Consider the following 20,062-nt stretch of genomic DNA (forward strand, 5'->3'; position numbering starts at 1 on the left):
ACATACTGACTCACCTGTATCAAGACATAACTAGGCCATATAGGCACCTATGTCCTTTTATGTTGTTCATCTAGACACCAAACCTATACCGGAGATTGGTCCCCTGGGTGACTATTAGAAATCCCAGACTGCTGCTATAGCACTACCTGAGGTGCTTTCACAAATGTGAGTTTATATTGTATACATACATATATATATCTATCTTCTGGACCAGACAATATTGGGCCATGTGGCGCTTCTGTTTCTTCTTGTCTTTATAAATCAATGAATACTTTGTAGTACAGTCGCTCAATGTGATAGTAAACAAAGAAAAAAGTTCAGATTGAATTTTGCAATACTTGTTTTATTGTATTTCCAGTAAACCTTATGCTCACTGTATTGTACCTACTGTTATCACCTCAATTTAATAAAAGGTTTTTTTAAAAAAAAAAATTATACAAGAGTAGTGTAAGGCACTCCCATCTAATATGTAAAAGATTGAAGCAGGAGAGCCAAGATGGCCTTATACTTTTGGGTGGGGCAACATAATTTATGTGCATAAGTATTGTGCCGAGGGCTTATAAATTTAGTTTACTTAAATTTTTTTTACAAATGCTGGATTTTGTCAGATTATAAGAACATATTTTTATATCACATGATTACCTCAAAGAAAAGATTTACATTTGCCAAATGTTTGGCACTTTGTTCCAATCTATAAAGTGTCCAGTTAGTAAAAGCTACTAAGTGAATGCCTTTATAAAACTATTTTTACATTTGCTTTTAACATGCCTTGTTATAAAAGTTGGGCAATTTTAAATGGGAGGAAAAAGCTGCAGAAACACCCCTTGAAAAAGCTTCTTGAGTATTTTCTGCTGTGTTCAGTCAGCCCAGACGTAAATGCAAGCCATACAGCAGAGTTAAGTAAACAGCAGACAAGAAATTACAAGGCATGAAGGCAAGATAAACAGCTCTTTTTACTATAATTATATAAGGACTACAATTTTAAGTTTATTGCTTGAAACAAGTCTATACAGCAATGGTGAGGCAAACATCTCTTTATTAAGAGGGCTTGTTTTAAGTGAAGAAAAATCCTGAAATTCCACAAAATGGTCATTAACTGATATTACCCTTATTCAAAATTATACATTTGCAAACCAAACATTCTTTCAACCATTTGAAGATTAGTGCAAAATAGAATCATGAAAAAAAGGTTCTATACAGCAGTAAGAAGAAAATCAAACTAAAATTTAATTTATATACACATTCTGATTAACATTACAATCGCAAGAAACATTTTCTCCACTGGCACGATTTTACACAAGGTTCAGTTTAACACAATTTGCTACATTTCTTTGTACATCTGAAACAAGTGTCAAAGGAAGCAAACAAAATACTTAATGAAAGTTAAATATGTAGAGGTTTTGTGCACGTTCCATTAATGTATTTGTATCACATTTATTGAATAACAAAATGTGTTACTTTAACATGCATTAAAAGCAAAAGTATTAAATAAATATTGATAAATATGTTATATTATAGCTGTACGCATTTCCTGACTAGCCACTCCATCCTGAGCAAACGTAACCAGAAGGAAGGTACACAATTCAGTTCAAAAAAATCTGCTGGAAACCATCCTGATTGTTTAGAAAAATTCTCCAACATCTGCTCTCTTGTCACGCAGCTTGTTTCTAGCTTTTGTCCGAGCTTTGAATGCAGCCGAGTTGTTCATGTGCTTTATTGGGGGATAGAACATTTTTTTTTATTTTATGGCAATACAAAACAGAGTAAAATAGTAAAATCAGTAGAGTTCAGGTCATTTGTACAACTTACCCTTTCATCTCTAGAGACTTTCATTGCTTTTAAAGTAGCTGCATCCAAAAGAAGTGGGGGGCCAAGCTCAAATACACTGCGCAGAAACACATTTGTCTAAAGAAAAAAATATATACATTCACAGGAAATACAAATCCAGTTTACTTTGATGCCTGGTTAAACAATCCTCAATTACAGAACGCTAAATATCTTAGGTATGTCTAATGTTTTGTTAGCAATAAATGCATTACAAAAGGTGCAAACACTATGAGATGGTGATACAAATAAAAAAAATATTTAGTCCCCTTTTCCTGTAATTCCATTCTGAAATTGAGATGTTTCTTTCCAATGGCATACTATTTGGAATTAAACTCCTGGCCACCAGGAGGCAGCAAAGAACACCCCAGCAAAGCTGTTAAGTATCACTCCCACTTCCCATAAACCCCCAATCATTCTTTGCCTTTGCCCATTAAAGGATTAATCTTTGCACACCTACATGATGTAGTGTTTCCCTGCAAGCAAGGATTTGGGCATGCTGGGTCCATGTAATCCTCTTTAGTAAGTGTTATGGTGGCTATTAGATGTAGGAGGTTGGTGAGGTACTCCTTGCTTCTCCTGCAACTATTTATGTTAACCCCTATATAGAAAACCAGGGTTGGTTACTCTCTTCAGGTCCCTGTCAGTGTCATACCGGAGATGCTGTACTCCGCAGGTAAGTGCTTTTTGCCTTCTAGGTCAGGAGGATACAGCACTATGGGGTTTAAAAGACTTCATGTGGAGACAAGTTTAAGATATCTCGGGGATATTTAAGGGCAACAGATGCAGGGCACTGATCTGCCTTATTGGGAATTTTTTTTTTTTTTTTTTTTTTTAAATATATTTTTTTATTGAAGTCATAAACAGATACAAAAAAGGTTATGCCCCAAAGCAATTACAGAAAAGTGCAATTACAATATTATTGGATAAGTTACAAACAAAACCCTACAATAAGGGTAAAATAAATCCAAACATCACACGTAATGTTATATAATTTGGGCAATTAACAATAAGACTGCAGTTTAATAATAAAAGTAACAACAATAAAACGAAAATAGTCCTCCCTCGGCCATATAGGGGGTAAATTAAAGTGTCCACTCAGATACAATTAGGGCCAGGGGAGGGATAAGCCTTATAGAGTAAAGGGGGGGGGGGATGCAGCAGGCAAGAGCCGCTCGATATGTAATAAGGGGGGGAGGAAGGATGGAGGGCGGAGCCAGTCGTGACGTCGATCTTAAACTACCTGTTATCAGGACTCTAAGTGAGCACTAGTTTTAATTGCCAAGTACACTCCTAAGAGTGTCTAGACAGAGTATAAATTGGAATACTTAATTAAAGGGATATAGTGGCGATCTTTCATTAGTCTCATTATAATCTGGGAACAATGCTTTATATACCAGAATGAATCTTAGTATACGGGACATGAAGACTGGAGCAGAGTTAGACATATAATACAACTGAATCATGACCAAGACTAGGGATTGACTCTATAAAATGGATAGGGGTAGCTCCCAACATTATATGAATTGGGGAGGGGGACATTAGTGCACATGGAGCACAAGAAATTTCCAGGTGAGTCCCTCCCCTAGGGAGTTACTATCTATAGGTGATGTGGGGAAAAAGGCATAGGGATATGACCCGCAGGCAACCAGTACCGGCGGGAAAGGGAGGGGAGGAGCTCACCAGAGACCAGTAATTTAGTATTAAAATAAAACTTAACATAAGGAATGCCATATCCTAGGAACATAAATATATATAAATGGATCTACAAAACATTTATGCAAAAAAAAATCTAGTGTATGTCCCTTTAAGCAGTCACATGACCGCACAGCGAGTCAGAACAGTAAGAAAGTTTTTATCTCGGGGGATTTTTCAGCACCGCGTAATCATGTGCTTTTCTCTCCTGTCGGTGTTTCTCTTGCGATAACATGACCGCTCGGCTGTTTCTTCAGTTGAAGAGGATGTTACTACAAAAAGGGCAGAAGACTGAAGTATTTAATGGCAAACATAGGGGTCAGAAAGCCAAGTCAACTAAAATGTCTTTTTGGTGGCTAAGTGTCATTCGGTTGGCTTATGAGATTGCTGGTCAACAACCTCCTGAGAGGATTATGGCTCATTCCACTAGGGCCGTTTCTTCTTCCTGGGCCTTTAAAAACAAGGCTTCTGTGGAACAAGTTTGCAAGGCGTCCACTTGGTCCTGGTTCCACGTTTTCCAAATTCAATGTTTTTGCCTTAGCTGATGTTTCCTTTGGGAGAAAAGTTATTTAAGCGGTGGTGCCCTCAGTTTAGGTCCGCCTGTCTTGTTTCTACCTTCTTTTCCATTCTGTGTCCTCTAGCGTGAGTATTGGTTCCCACTAATAATTAGATCGGTTTTGTGGACTCTCCATGCCATTGGAAAGAAAACAAAATGTATGCTTATATATTTTATAAATATTATATATTTTCTTTTGAGAGTCTACAACCTGCCCTTGTCTAAAATTCAAGACAGCTTATAAGTTTTCTAAAACTCAGGTATTCTCTATACCCTTCGTGTCCTCTTCTTTCTGTAATCCCTCGGCTGAATGACTGGGGGTTATGGGAAGTGGGGAAACTTAAAGCTTTGCTGGGGTGTTCTTTGCCTCCTGGTGGCCAGGAGTTGAATGCCCACTAGAAATTGGAATGGATTTGTGGACTCCCCATGCCATTGAAAGGAAGGAATAAAAAAAATTAAAAAAAAACTTTAAACAGATTTATTTTTTTTACCCCTGAAAATTTATGGCTAGAGTAATCTGTCAATGGAAGACTATGAAAGCCTTACCAGAAGGTGACACTGCATTCCAGATCCAAACAGATCCTTGAAGATTCCATAAGTGAGTCTTTTAACCCAGCAATCAATCTGCATACGCTCTCTGCCAAACCTTATCATTTCAGACTGGAAATCGCCTTCCTGTAAAGAGTGAAGACATGCACAAAAAGGAATCTTAAGAAAAACAAATTCGACTATAGAGTAGTGTTTTTTAAATTGTACAAAATTCAAAGATGCAAATAGAGGGCTAGGTATGAATTATAAAACAGCTTTTATAAAGAACACTAAAATTAGAAAATCAATCCATTTGAAATGGAATAGTAATCTGTTCCATTACATAAACCATTTTATCCAAAGATCCCAAGATAATCTGAAATGCACGTAGTGTATAATTATATTAGTGCTAGCTTTATGTAGTCTAATATTCCCTGTGAACTTTTATTAAAAAACATTTCCAGACACGCTCTGTGCTCTACTGAGCGGGTCTGTTTTATACACAGAGCGCATCTGGCCAGCTGTCTAGTAACAGCCCGGGCCTGACCGCGCCATTCCTCAGCGCAGCTCGCTCCTGCTCTGTCCGACAGCGAGAGCGAGCTGCACAGTGTAATTGAGTTGTCAGGCCGGGCCGTGACTAGACAGCTGGCCAGATGCGCTCAGTGTAAAAAACAGACCCGCTGAATCATGAAAGAAAAATTTTGGGTTCAGCATCCTTTTGAAATGTAAGATTGCTCTTTACATATGGCAGCTGCAAAAATTCTTTATAGACCCCCAAGCCACACTAAAATTGATACAACTTGACTGTTGCGTTAATGAATTACACTACTAAACGTGCTTCACAGTGATGTGATTTCTACTTATACATGTGCATTCATCTCCTTGGTGAGGAAACCAATGCCGAAGATGGCGGCCGCCAGCAGCTTTCTGCTATTTCTGGAGCTGGATTTCTTCTTGTGAAAGTGCAACATACTAAGGTCTGTGCAAATCCAGATAGTGTGTTGAACTTTAAGAAATTTGCCCCAAAACAGCTGAATGCTGATGGTGGCCTCCCATCTGTAGCATTAGTTTCCTCAAAAGACAAATGCACGTTTAGTACGTATGAACAGATTAAACACATTCTGAATAGTTTGGGAATCTGTATGAAGTTTTCCTCTTTGCATCATGAGAAGCTTTGGATGGTGGTGTAAACTGCTAGATTGTGTAGACAAATAAGGATTCAAGTTTGTGATGCAACAAATGTGTAACTTTTTAAACAAACATCTTTATTACAAAAAGTGTTAGAGAAAGAAGCAAGCCGGCCAGTACTAGAAGGGAAAAAAAGCAAGCCGGCCCCAGAGTACTAGATACAAAAAAAAAGCAAGCCTACCAGTACTAGAGGGGGAAAAAAGCAAGCTGGCCAGTACAAGAGAAAGAAAGCAAGGCAGCAAGTAATAGAGGGAAAAAAAAACTGCGAACAAAGCAGGTTTCACCATGATGTTTTAAGACAACCGTAAAACTCTGCTCACCTCAACAGCCCTTAGAACATCACGGAAAACAGAACGTTGCTTTCTTCTATCCACCTTGGCTCTGTGTTTATTGCAGTCTGTAGCAAGAGCTTTTAAAGTCTCTGTAAGTGGTTCCAGATTTTCATAATAAAAGTCCTGCACAAAACCAGACAAGCCTAATAAAACTATCTATATGGATGGCTTTTATGTGAATATGCAATATTTTAAAGGCACAGTAAACACTGTACAAATGTAAACAGAATGCAGTACCACTTGCCACCTTTTCATTCAATTTAACTAAATTATTGTTTGCCCAATTTAGATTTGCAAATGCAAACATACTTTACAAGGATAATGGCTACATATGTCTGAATTCTCTGGGGAACTTAGACACTAAAACAATGCAGATTTTGCTAGCATATTGACTGTGGTGGGGGTGTTTGGCTATTGACCAAATAATGGCACTAAGGTTTTATTTTGATTTGCAAATGTTTACTCTACTTGTATGCTATTCTGTTTGAGACAAGTTTTATTTTTACGCGTCCCTTTAAGATGGTAATGCAGCTTTCTCTCAGAAAATGCATATAAGCAGAGGAGACTGTTACAATGGGTCACCACCAGCATGTGGACTGGATGAACATTCATTTACACAACTATTTGCTTTATGCTCTGTAGATTGAGTAGAGTGAACAGTAAGTTATAGGGATGTGCATTCGGATCTTTAGTAAGGATCTGAATGTGTGCGCTGCTTTTGGCAACTGGCTCTTTGAGCAGCCTAACTAGTTCTTGAGAAAGCTCACACTAAGATATGTGCAAATCCAGATCTTGGTGTGTTGCACTTTCACAAGAAAAAAAAAAACTTTTCTCCCAAGAGCCAAATATCACAAGCGTCCATATTAAGATCCTAAAGCACATGCCTAGTAAGTTAGCACTAAATCAGTAAAAATTTAAAGTATTAAGCAAACACCTATGATTTGTGCAATCAGAGCTCTAAAAAGTGATGGCATGAATGAATTGGAGCAAGCTAAATTCTCAGTTCCACAATGTAAAATGCATTTCTATATTTGTATACACTGGAGTACTTACAGCATCTGCTTCTCTAGCTAGCTCAAACAGAAGGGCCAGTGTCTCACCGGCAGCAATTCTCATGTTAACATCCTCACAAGAGAGAAGTTGTGGAAGTTTGGGAAGATGTCTATTAAAACAAAGTACAGGTGCACTCAGTAGCATAAAAACAACTTAAAGGATCAGTCAAGTAGTCACAGTAGAATTGCATAATCAACAAATGTAAGCTAACAAGACAATGCAATAGCACTTAGTCTGAACTTCAAATGAGTAGATTTTTTTCTCGGATAATTTTAAGTTGTCTTTTTCCACTCCCCCTGTACCATGTGACAGCCATCAGCCAATCACAAATGCAAACACACTTATTCTTGCACATGCTCAGTAGGAGCTGGTGACTCAAAGTCTAAATATAAAAAGACTGTGCACATTTAGTTAATGGAAGTAAATTGAAAAGTTGTTTAAAATGGCATGCTCTATCTGAATAATGAAAGTTTAATTTTGATTGAGTGTCCCTTTAAGTACAACAAAAGTGGCACAATCCTCTAGTAAAATCTTTGCTGTAATGCCAGAAGCGCGTTAAGGAACTTTGCATTTGCATAGGACAGACATCAAATAGTGATTTTGCTCTGAAAGGTTTTATTTCATGTACATTATGTGGGACATGCCACTGTTTAGAGCTGTGGTCAGAAGCCAATGCTCAACCAGTCCTTAGGAATGGTCTATGCACAAACTATTCCTGTTTTAATAGGTTTAAAAGCTTTAAACAAAATGTAAACCATTTATATGCACAATTTACTGGCTATTAGTGTCATTGTGTTTAAGCGTGGGACATGGTCTGCTAAAAGTGCACAAAGTTGAATTCCCATTAAATGGAGTACCAATAAAATGTGATCAAGTGCAAAAACATGCTTACCAGATAAATCCCTTTCCTTCCTGGCAGGGAGAGTCCACGACTTCATTCATTACTGTTGGGAAAACCACCACCTGGCCAGCAGGAGGAGGCAAAGACACCCCAGCCATTCTGCAGAGGGAACAAGGAAAAGTAGGAGAAAAAGGGTATAAAAGGTGCCAGAGTATAAAAAGGGAGCTGCCCATCAAAAACAAATTACGGGCGGGGTCATGGACTCTCCCAGCCAGAAAGGAATTTATCTGGTAAGCATAAATTTTGTTTCCTTCCATAAGGTAGGGAGAGTCCACGACTTCATTCCTTACTGTTGGGAAAACTATACCCAAGCTCCAGGACAGTGAAGGAATAAAAGGAGGAAACAGAAAAAAAAGAGGCGGACCTTATTCTGAGGGCACCACAGCCTGCAAAAAAACCTTTCCCCTGGAAAGCTGGTTCAGCCGAAGCAAACGCATCAAACTTGTAAAATTTAGAAAAACTGTGTAAGGACCAGGTAGTCTCCTTACAAATTTGATCCATTGAGGCTTCGTTCTTAAAAAACCAGGAAGACACTATTCTAGTGGAATGAGCCATAATCCTCTCAGGAGGCTATCATAAGCCAAGCGGATAACACTCCTCAACCAGAAAGATAAAGAAGTCTTAGTAGCCTTCTGCCTCTCACACTTCCCCGTATAGATGACAAAAAAAAAAAAGATAGTCTAAATTTCTTAGTAGCCTGAAGATAGAACTTCAAGGCACAAAGCACATCAAGGATTGTGAAGCAAACATTCCTTCGTTGAAGGATTAGGAAACCAGGAAGGAAGGAACAACAATTTTTGTATTAATGTATCAGACACTACCTTAGGGAGGAACCCTAATTTAGTGCGTAAAACCACCTTAGCATGAAAAACCAGATAAGGGGGTCACATTGCAAAGCAGAAATCTCACTCTGCACGCAGAAGCAATAGCCAACAAAAAAAAGATCCTTCCAAGATAAAAATTTAATGTCAACAGTATGCAGGCTCAAACAGAGCCTGCTGCAAAACACTAACAACAAGATTGAGGCTCAAAGGCAGAGCCCCAGATCTAAACACATGTCTGATCCTAGTCAGATCCTTAAATAACTGCATATCCGGAAGCTCAGCCAATCTTTTGTGCAGTAATACAAACAGGCCCGATATTTGTCCCTTCAGGAAACCAGCAGATAAACCCTTCTCCAGTACATCGGGAGGAAAGATAAAATTCTGGCAACCTTAACCTGTCAGGAAAAACCACGCTCTTCACACCAGTACAAGTCCTCCACACTTTATGGTAGATATGACGAGTAACTGGCTTACAAGCTTGAACAAGAGTGTTGATACCCTCAGAAAACCCTCTTGGCAAAGACTAAGCGTTCAATCCCCACACAGTAAGCCTCAGAGAATCTAGATTTTGATGAACAAAGGGACCCTGTAACAACAGATTTCTGCAACAAGGTAACCGCCAGTGAGATGAGGACATCCCCACTAGATCAGCAAACCACGACAGAGCTATCAGAATCACTGATGCTTGCTCCTGCTTGATGCGAGCCACCACACGAGGGAGAAGCGGTAATGGAGGAAAAAGATGAGTCTGAACCTCCATGGTACTGATAGGCAGTTGCTGGCCCTTAGGCCTATTCTTATCCTGCAGTAGGAAGGCGCCTTTCCCTCCAGTAACCGTAGAGATAATTGAGTCTAGCCCTGCACAAAATAAAATCTTCCCCTTGACGGGAAGAGAATAGAGTCTGGATTTAGAAGTCATATCTGCAGACCAAGACTTCAACCAGAGAGCCTGGCAGGCTAAAAGCACAAAGCCAGAAGCCTTTGCATTTATGCAAATAATCTGCATATTCGCGTCAGATGAAAGTGAGCAATTCTCAGGGCTTTAATTCTCTCCTGAATATCCTCGAGGGGAGTCTCCACATCAATAAGCTGCGACAAATGTCGCACCAGTAACCGCAGCTACAGCTGCCGCCGATTGAAATAAAAACCTTGTATGTTAAACATCTTCCTCAGAAAAAAGTTTACATTTGCTTATCCATAGGCTCTCTAGAAGAACTATCCTCCAGAGGGATAGTAGTATGCTTACCCAGCGTAGAAATAGCGCCATTCACCTTAGGGATGGAGCCCCATAAATCTAATTGAGAGTCAGGGACTAGGAACAATTTTTTAAAAGTAGACGAGGGGGAAAAAGTTCCTACTCTCATTCGTTGCTAATGTTCGCCATCTTAACTGGCACAGGAAAAGTCAAGAGGGACCTTCCTGTCTTCATAAACCCCGTCTAATTTAAGAATCTTAAGTTCCTCAGGGACTGTAGCCTCTGGAACCTCTAGCATAGACAGAACCTTCTTTAATAAAAACGCAGATGCTCAATTTTAAATCTAAAGGAGGGTTCCTCCGCTGAAGGTTTAGAAACTGAAGTCTCCGACTCAGAAAGTTCACCCGCTGAAGCTACAGAGGTTAACTCATACTCAGATAGATGGGACATAGTAGCCAATTCTGACAAATGTTTAGATGACTAGGTCAGAAGAACTGTTTAACCTTTCTCTTGCGTTTATTAGAGCGAGGTAAGGCATTTAGGGCTGTCGACACAGCTGATTGTAACTGTGGTAAAACTCGCTGGAAAAAGGCCTCCTCAAGATGGATTAGTTGAGCCGCTGGGAACTGCATGTGGAGAGGGTAATGTAGAAAGGGTAATAATTTCTCGGGACCCAGATTCCTGAGAGGTAGACGGTTTAGAGGGGCTAATAGCGCTATGAGTATTAGCAGGCTTGTCTCCCTCTTAGACTTTAGAACAGTGCTTAGGCAAATGGAACAAAATTGAGCAAGCGGGCAAACCACAGCCTCCTCACAATATAAACAGGAATTATTAATCAGTACAGAAGGAGCGGAACCTAATGAAGTAGAGTCCTCCATAGCTTTGTATATACCCACAGAAGGACAAACAAAAAAACGCTTTTATTTAAAAAAAATGGCACCTTAATACTCGCAATGGCTGGGGCACTCACCACCTCCTAGACCCAGACAGCCAACAGTGAAAACACTCCTTAGGAATGATGTCTGCAGCAGGATCTTAGGAAATCAAAGACCACACCCGGTCATGTGGTGTTTAAGACATGACTTCCCCGGTCATATGGTGCCTAAGACAGGACTTTCCCTGCTATGAAAAAGGGACGCTAAGCTATTATGAGCTGTGCAACACTTCAAAAACAAACGTGAAACCAATTTGTTCCAAGCCAAAAAAACTGTCTGAGCCCAAAAAAAAAAAAAAAAAAAACACATTAAGCAGAAATAAGTCCCCAAGCTGTTCAAATAATCTCCCTGAAGGAGATCTTAACCCTTAATTCTGTCGAGGTATAAAGGAGCCACACTGACCCTGTATTTATAAAAAACATAATTTATGCTTACCTGATAAATTCCTTTCTTCTGTAGTGTGATCAGTCCACGGGTCATCATTACTTGTGGGATATTATCTGCTCCCCTACAGGAAGTGCAAGAGGATTCACCCAGCAGAGTTGCTATATAGCTCCTCCCCTCTACGTCACCTCCAGTCATTCGACCAAGGACCAACGAGAAAGGAGAAGCCAAGGGTGTAGTGGTGACTGGAGTATAATTTAAAAAATATTTACCTGCCTTAAAAAACAGGGCGGGCCGTGGACTGATCACACTACAGAAGAAAGGAATTTATCAGGTAAGCATAAATTATGTTTTCTTCTGTTAAGTGTGATCAGTCCACGGGTCATCATTACTTGTGGGATACCAATACCAAAGCAAAAGTACACGGATGACGGGAGGGATAGGCAGGCTCTTTATACAGAAGGAACCACTGCCTGAAGAACCTTTCTCCCAAAAATAGCCTCCGAGGAAGCAAAAGTGTCAAATTTGTAAAATTTGGAAAAAGTATGAAGCGAAGACCAAGTTGCAGCCTTGCAAATCTGTTCAACAGAGGCCTCATTCTTAAAGGCCCAAGTGGAAGCCACAGCTCTAGTGGAATGAGCTGTAATTCTTTCAGGAGGCTGCTGTCCAGCAGTCTCATAAGCTAAACGAATTATGCTACGAAGCCAAAAAGAGAGAGAGGTAGCAGAAGCTTTTTGACCTCTCCTCTGACCAGAGTAAACGACAAACAGGGAAGACGTTTGTCGAAAATCTTTAGTTGCCTGTAAATAAAATTTAAGGGCACGAACTACATCCAGATTGTGCAAAAGACGTTCCTTCCTCGAAGAAGGATTTGGGCACAAGGATGGAACAACAATCTCCTGATTGATATTCCTGTTAGTGACTACCTTAGGTAAGAACCCAGGTTTAGTACGCAGAACTACCTTATCCGAGTGAAAAATCAAATAAGGAGAATCACAATGTAAGGCTGATAACTCAGAGACTCTTTGAGCCGAGGAAATAGCCATTAAAAATAGAACTTTCCAAGATAACAACTTTATAACAATGGAATGAAGGGGTTCAAACTGAACACCCTGTAAAACGTTAAGAACAAGGTTTAAACTCCATGGTGGAGCCACAGCTTTAAACACAGGTTTAATCCTGGCCAAAGCCTGACAAAAAGCCTGAACGTCTGGAACTTCTGACAGACGCTTGTGTAACAGAATGGACAGAGCTGAGATCTGTCCCTTTAAGGAACTAGCGGATAACCCCTTTTCTAAACCTTCTTGTAGAAAAGACAATATCCTAGGAATCCTAACCTTACTCCAAGAGTAACCTTTGGATTCGCACCAATATAGGTATTTACGTCATATTTTATGGTAAATCTTTCTGGTAACAGGCTTCCTAGCCTGTATTAAGGTATCAATAACTGACTCAGAAAAACCACGCTTTGATAAGATCAAGCGTTCAATTTCCAAGCAGTCAGCTTCAGAGAAGTTAGATTTTGATGTTTGAAAGGACCCTGAATCAGAAGGTCCTGTTTCAGAGGTAACGACCAAGGTGGACAGAATGACATGTCCACCAGATCTGTATACCAAGTCCTGCGTGGCCATGCAGGCGCTATTAGAATCACTGATGCTTTCTCCTGTTTGATTCTGGCAATCAATCGAGGAAGCATCGGGAAAGGTGGAAACACATAAGCCATCCTGAAGGTCCATGGTGCTGTCAAGGCATCTATCAGGACCGCTCCCGGATCCCTGGATCTGGACCCGTAGCGCGGAAGCTTGGCGTTCTGTCGAGACGCCATGAGATCTATCTCTGGTTTGCCCCAACGTCGAAGTATTTGGGCAAAGACCTCTGGATGAAGTTCCCACTCCCCCGGATGAAAAGTCTGACGACTTAAGAAATCCGCCTCCCAGTTCTCCACTCCCGGGATGTGGATTGCAGACAGGTGGCAAGAGTGAGACTCTGCCCAGCGAATTATCTTCGATACTTCCATCATTGCTAGGGAGCTTCTTGTCCCTCCCTGATGGTTGATATAAGCTACAGTCGTGATGTTGTCCGACTGGAACCTGATGAACCCCCGAGTTGTTAACTGGGGTCAAGCCAGAAGAGCATTGAGGACTGCTCTCAATTCCAGAATGTTTATTGGAAGAAGACTCTCCTCCTGATTCCATAGTCCCTGAGCCTTCAGAGAATTCCAGACAGCGCCCCAACCTAGTAGGCTGGCGTCTGTTGTTACAATTGACCAGTCTGGCCTGCTGAATGGCATTCCCCTGGCCAGATGTGGCCGATAAAGCCACCATAGAAGAGAATTTCTGGTCTCTTGATTCAGATTTAGAGTGGGGGACAAATCTGAGTAATCCCCATTCCACTGACTTAGCATGCACAGTTGCAGTGGTCTGAGATGTAGGCGTGCAAAAGGAACTATGTCCATTGCTGCTACCATTAGTCCGATTACCTCCATGCATTGAGCTACTGACGGGTGTTGAATAGAATGAAGGACACGGCATGCACTTTGAAGTTTTGTTAACCTGTCCTCTGTCAGGTAAATCTTCATTTCTACAGAATCTATCAGAGTCCCCAGGAAGGGAACTCTTGTGAGTGGAAAGAGAGAACTTTTCTCTTCGTTCACTTTCCATCCATGCGACCTTAGAAATGCCAGTACTATCTCTGTATGAGATTTGGCAGTTTGAAGGCTTGAAGCTTGTATCAGTATGTCGTCTAAGTACGGAGCTACTGAAATTCCTCGCGGTCTTAGTACCGCCAGAAGAGTGCCCAGAACCTTTGTGAAGATTCTTGGAGCCGTAGCCAGTCCGAATGGAAGAGCTACAAACTGGTAATGCCTGTCTAAAAAGGCAAACCTTAGATACCGGTAATGGCTTTTGTGAATCGGTATGTGAAGGTAAGCATCCTTTAAATCCACTGTGGTCATGTACTGACCCTCTTGGATCATGGGCAAAATTGTTCGAATAGTTTCCATCTTGAACGATGGAACTCTTAGGAATTTGTTTAGGATCTTTAAATCCAAGATTGGCCTGAAGGTTCCCTCTTTTTTGGGAACTACAAACAGATTTGAGTAAAACCCTTGTCCTTGTTCCAACCGCGGAACTGGATGGATCACTCCCATTAATAAAAGATCTTGTACGCAGCGTAGAAACGCTTCCTTCTTTGTTAGGTTTGTTGACAACCTTGACAGATGAAATCTCCCTCTTGGGGGAGAGGATTTGAAGTCCAGAAGGTATCCCTGAGATATGATCTCTAACGCCCAGGGATCCTGAACATCTCTTGCCCAAGCCTGGGCGAAGAGGGAAAGTCTGCCCCCCACTAGATCCGGTCCCGGATCGGGGGCCCTCAATTCATGCTGTCTTAGGGGTAGCAGCAGGTTTTCTGGCCTGTTTGCCCCTGTTCCAGGACTGGTTAGGTTTCCAGCCTTGTCTGTAGCGAGCAACAGCTCCTTCCTGTTTTGGTGCAGAGGAAGTTGATGCTGCTCCTGCTTTGAAATTACGAAAGGAACGAAAATTGGACTGTCTAGCCTTGGCTTTGGCCTTGTCCTGAGGCAGGGCATGACCTTTACCTCCTGTAATGTCAGCAATAATCTCTTTCAAGCCGGGCCCGAATAAGGTCTGCCCTTTGAAAGGAATATTAAGCAATTTAGATTTAGACGTAACATCAGCTGACCAGGATTTCAGCCACAGAGCTCTGCGTGCCTGAATGGCGAATCCTGAATTTTTAGCCGCAAGTTTAGTTAAATGTATTACGGCATCTGAAATAAATGAATTAGCTAACTTAAGGAATTTAAGTTTGTGTGTGATGTCATCTAGTGTGGATGATTGAAGTGTCTCTTCCAGAGACTCAAACCAAAATGCTGCTGCAGCCGTGACAGGCGCAATACATGCAAGAGGTTGCAATATAAACCCTTGTTGAACAAACATTTTCTTAAGGTAACCCTCTAATTTTTTATCCATTGGATCTGAAAAAGCACAGCTATCCTCCACTGGGATAGTGGTACGCTTGCTAAAGTAGAAACTGCTCCCTCCACCTTAGGGACCATTTGCCATAAGTCCCGTGTGGCGGCGTCTATTGGAAACATCTTTCTGAATATAGGAGGGGGTGAGAAAGGCACACCGGGTCTATCCCACTCCTTAGTAACAATGTCAGTAAGTCTCTTAGGTATAGGAAAAACGTCAGTACTCGTCGGTACCGCAAAATATTTATCCAATCTACACATTTTCTCTGGGATTGCAACTGTGTTACAATCATTCAGAGCCGCTAATACCTCCCCTAGTAACACACGGAGGTTCTCAAGCTTAAATTTAAAATTTGAAATGTCTGAGTCCAGTTTATTTGGATCAGAACCGTCACCCACAGAATGAAGCTCTCCGTCTTCACGTTCTGCAAACTGTGACGCAGTATCAGACATGGCCCTTGCATTATCCGCGCACTCTGTTCTCACCCCAGAGTGATCACGTTTACCTCTTAGTTCTGGTAGTTTAGCCAAAACTTCAGTCATAACAGTAGCCATATCTTGTAATGTGATTTGTAATGGCCGCCCAGATGTACTCGGCGCTACAATATCACGCACCTCCTGAGCGGGAGATGCAGGTACTGACACGTGAGGCGAGTTAGTCGGCATAACTCTCCCCTCGTTGTTTGGTGAAATATGTTCAATTTGTACAGATTGACTGTTTTTTAAAGTAGCATCAATACATTTAGTACATAAATTTCTATTGGGCTCCACTTTGGCATTAACACATATAGCACAGAGATATTCCTCTGAATCAGACATGTTTAACACACTAGCAAATAAACAGCAACTTGAAAATACTTTTCAAAGTAATTTACAAATATGAAAACGAACTGTGCCTTTAAGAAGCACAGAAAAAAATTATAACAGTTAAAATAATTAAGTTATAGCATCAATCTTTGTCAGAATATACAGTTTTAGCAAAGGATTGTTCCCCTCAGCAATTAAACAACACAACTTTAGCAAAGGTTTAATCCCATTAGCAAAGATAACAATTTCTGAAAGCAGGAAACAAATTACAGAATAAACGTTTTTATCTCAGTCAAACTATAATTCTCACAGCTCTGCTGAGAGAAAATATTTGATGCATAGTAACAGCGCCCCTCCCCCACACACACAGCAGTGAGGGAGAACAGAAACTGACAGAAAAAACAGATTTAAGCAACTGCCAAGTGGAAAAATAGTGCCCAAACATTTATTCACTCAGTACCTCAGTAAATGAAAACGATTTTACATTCCAGCAAAAACGTTAAACATAATCTCTAGTTATTAAACAGCTTTATGTCTTTCTTACAGTGTAATTCTAGTGAAGTACCATTCCCAGAATACTGAAGTGTAAAGTATACATACATGACATTATATCGGTATGGCAGGATTTTCTCATCAATTCCATTGTCAGAAAATAAAAACTGCTACATACCTCTATGCAGATTCATCTGCCCGCTGTCCCCTGATCTGAAGTTTACCTCACTCCTCAGATGGCCGAGAACAGCAATATGATCTTAACTACTCCGGCTAAAATCATAGTAAAAACTCTGGTAGATTCTTCTTCAAACTCTGCCAGAGAGGCAATAACACACTCCGGTGCTATTGTAAAATAACAAACTTTTGATTGAAGATATAAAACTAAGTATAATCACCATAGTCCTCTCACACGACCTATCTAGTTGCTGGGTGCAAGAGAATGACTGGAGGTGACGTAGAGGGGAGGAGCTATATAGCAACTCTGCTGGGTGAATCCTCTTGCACTTCCTGTAGGGGAGCAGATAATATCCCACAAGTAATGATGACCCGTGGACTGATCACACTTAACAGAAGAAAAAACTGTCTTACCCTCCAGGATCCATGCTGTGGAACAGGCACAGCCTCTAAAGTTTGACAGTCTTGCTGCAGCGCTTCTGACATGGACGAGTGAGTAACAGCAAGCAGTGAAACTCATTAACACCGATTGCTCAGGAGCTGTTAGCGACGGTCTGGATGGGTTTGCAGAAAAACTTTATCAATACTCAGAGGTTGACATGATTACTTTAAACTCCAATCCTTTCTTAAAGGGAACATACCCATTACTTCTCTGCCACCTCCTATAGTGACGAAAGGCAAAGAATGACTGGGGATAGAGGAAGTGGGAGGGATATTTAAGCCTTTGGCTGGGGTGTTTGCCTCCACCTGGTGGCCAGGTATTGTATTTCCCAACAGTAAGGAATAAAGTTGTGGACTCTCCCTACCACCTTATGGAAGGAAAAGGGCAACAGTGCAAATAAAGGAATATATGTATAAAAAAATTACTTTTACGAATATCCTTTATATAGATTGCTTTATTTGCACTTGATAACATTTGATATTTCATTCTATATTGTGATTTATTGTATATTTCACATTAAATGGAGAATGTAAAATTGATAGACTAAACTAGACAATTAGTGCATATTAAAGTGAATGTAAACTGACGAATGTGCCCGGTTTTTAAAAATCCTATTAAAAACAGGGGCACTTTCCTACATCAAAGTTTACATATCCACGGTTTTGTTAAAATACTTACCTTTTCCTCTTGAAAGCCGGACCAGCGATCACCCGCCTGACAATCGTCTTACGTCAGAAATGAAGAATCCAGCCTCCTCAAATCAAGGTTCCCCCCCCCCCCCAGAGCAAACATTTCCTTGAGGCCATGCCGTGATTGGAGGAAGCTGGATTCTTCATTTCTGACATATGGAGACACAAGCAGCAGGCAGGGGAATCGCTGGTCTGGCTTTAAAGAAGAAAGTATTTTAACAAACCTGCTGAAATTTAAGCTTTGATGAAGGAATGTGCCCCTGTTAATAGGATTTTTAAAAACCGGGCACACATCCGTCAGTTTACATTCACTTTAATACATGATAAAGCTTTATTAACTTGGCTTTTGCAAACATACATTTCAAGTTTCTTCTTCACTTCAGATGTATGGCAGATAGTCAGCAGGAGGGCCCATGACAGGAGAGCCTGGATGTGAAGCGCTGAACAGTTTCCACCACACTTTTCAGACTGATACTGCTTAGTAAAGATGTTTTCCATGCACTCCATTGTTGTGTACACATCCTGATAAATGAAAACCATTAACTACAATATCACCACAACTATAAAGTCTGGTTAAGCAAATAAAGGGTCTTACCTCAATGTCATCAGTTGCAATAAAGCAGCAAAGTCCTAAGTAGGTTGCACACTAAAGAAAAAAAAAGAAAAAAAATATGCTTTTTGAGTGCTGTACAATTTAAACTAAGGTCAGATCACATTCTTTACAAGACAGTATAATGCAGTAATAAATCAAAGCAATTAATATTTTGCATCTCATCTCTACCTAGTGCCATTTGCCAAATATGTAGCAGCTGCTGAGTAGGTTGCTCCTTTATTCCAATGTAAGGTTCACCTGACAGTGAAATGCACCACAAATATGCAGAAAACTACATTAAGGCTTAGAAAAAAAAGTAGGTTAACCTAAATGTTAAGCATGTTCTTAGCTGCCCAAAGCCTTTTAAATACTACTACTGATGAACCTAATCAGTTTAATAGAATCCAACAACACTATGAAGCACAAATGTGACAGTAATTCAAAGGTAGCCTTTGTACCACCTAAACAAAGCTTGATAAAATGTATAAATATGCAAAGCCGGCAACAGATTAGCTAAATGTATATTTTAAGAACCAGAAGAGATTTATTTAGGTGTGTAGAATATATTTAGGAGACAGAACTAAAAAATTATTTGAACCAATGCCCTTACCTAAACAGAAAGCTTTCCACAGTGCATGTTGAGGTTTCAAACAGCATTTCAGTTCATTACTAAACCGAAGATTATTTTTAACTTAAAAGATAGGCAGAAAAACATAATTTACGTAAGAACTTACCTGATAAATTCATTTCTATCATATTGGCAAGAGTCCATGAGCTAGTGACGTATGGGATATACAAGGGGCAAAGTTTCCCAAACCTCAAAATGCCTATAAATACACCCCTCAAACCCACAATTCAGTTTAACGAATAGCCAAGTAGTGGGGTGAAAAAGAAAGGAGTAAAAAGCATCAACAAAAGGAATTTGGAAATAATTGTGATTTATACAAAAAATCATAACTACCATAAAAAAGGGTGGGTCTCATGGACTCTTGCCAATATGAAAGAAGTTAATTCATCAGGCAAGTTCTTACATAAATTATGTTTTCTTTCATGTAATTGGCAAGAGTCCATGAGCTAGTGATGTATGGGATAGCAATACCCAAGAAGTGGACCTCCACGCAAGAGTCACTAGAGGGAGGGAAAAAATAAAAACAGCCATTTCGCTGAAAATAAATAAATCCACAACCCAAATATAAGTTTATTCTCATAAATAAAAGGAAAAACTTAAATCTTAAGCCGAAGAATAAAACTGAAACAGCCGCCTGAAGAACTTTTCTACCAAAAATTCATTCCAAAGAAGCAAATACAGCAAAATGGTAGAATTTAGTAAATGTATGCAAAGACCAAGTTGTTGCTTTGCAAATCTGATCAACTGAAGCTTCATTCTTAAAAGCCCAAGAAGTGGAAATTGATCTAGTAGAATGAGCTGTAATTCTTTAAAGCAGGGCTTTACCCGACTC

General features: G+C 40.2%; 1 protein-coding gene across 1 annotated transcript in view; it reads right to left on the reverse strand.

Annotated features, from left to right (window-relative positions):
- Positions 1-934: 934 nt before the first annotated feature.
- IFRD1 (interferon related developmental regulator 1) overlaps positions 935-20,062 on the reverse strand; it is an 83,048-nt gene continuing 63,920 nt past the window's right edge. The window contains exons 6-12 of the mRNA XM_053716720.1: positions 18,606-18,656; positions 18,369-18,532; positions 7,177-7,285; positions 6,112-6,246; positions 4,622-4,750; positions 1,810-1,905; positions 935-1,711 (exon numbers count right to left, since the gene is read on the reverse strand). Coding sequence (XP_053572695.1) covers positions 1,622-1,711; positions 1,810-1,905; positions 4,622-4,750; positions 6,112-6,246; positions 7,177-7,285; positions 18,369-18,532; positions 18,606-18,656 — 774 coding nt within the window. The 3' untranslated portion in view covers positions 935-1,621. The remainder of the gene's footprint in view (positions 1,712-1,809; positions 1,906-4,621; positions 4,751-6,111; positions 6,247-7,176; positions 7,286-18,368; positions 18,533-18,605; positions 18,657-20,062) is intronic.

The sequence above is a fragment of the Bombina bombina genome, chromosome 6 (genome assembly GCF_027579735.1).
Source record: "Bombina bombina isolate aBomBom1 chromosome 6, aBomBom1.pri, whole genome shotgun sequence".
Lineage (NCBI taxonomy): Eukaryota > Metazoa > Chordata > Amphibia > Anura > Bombinatoridae > Bombina > Bombina bombina.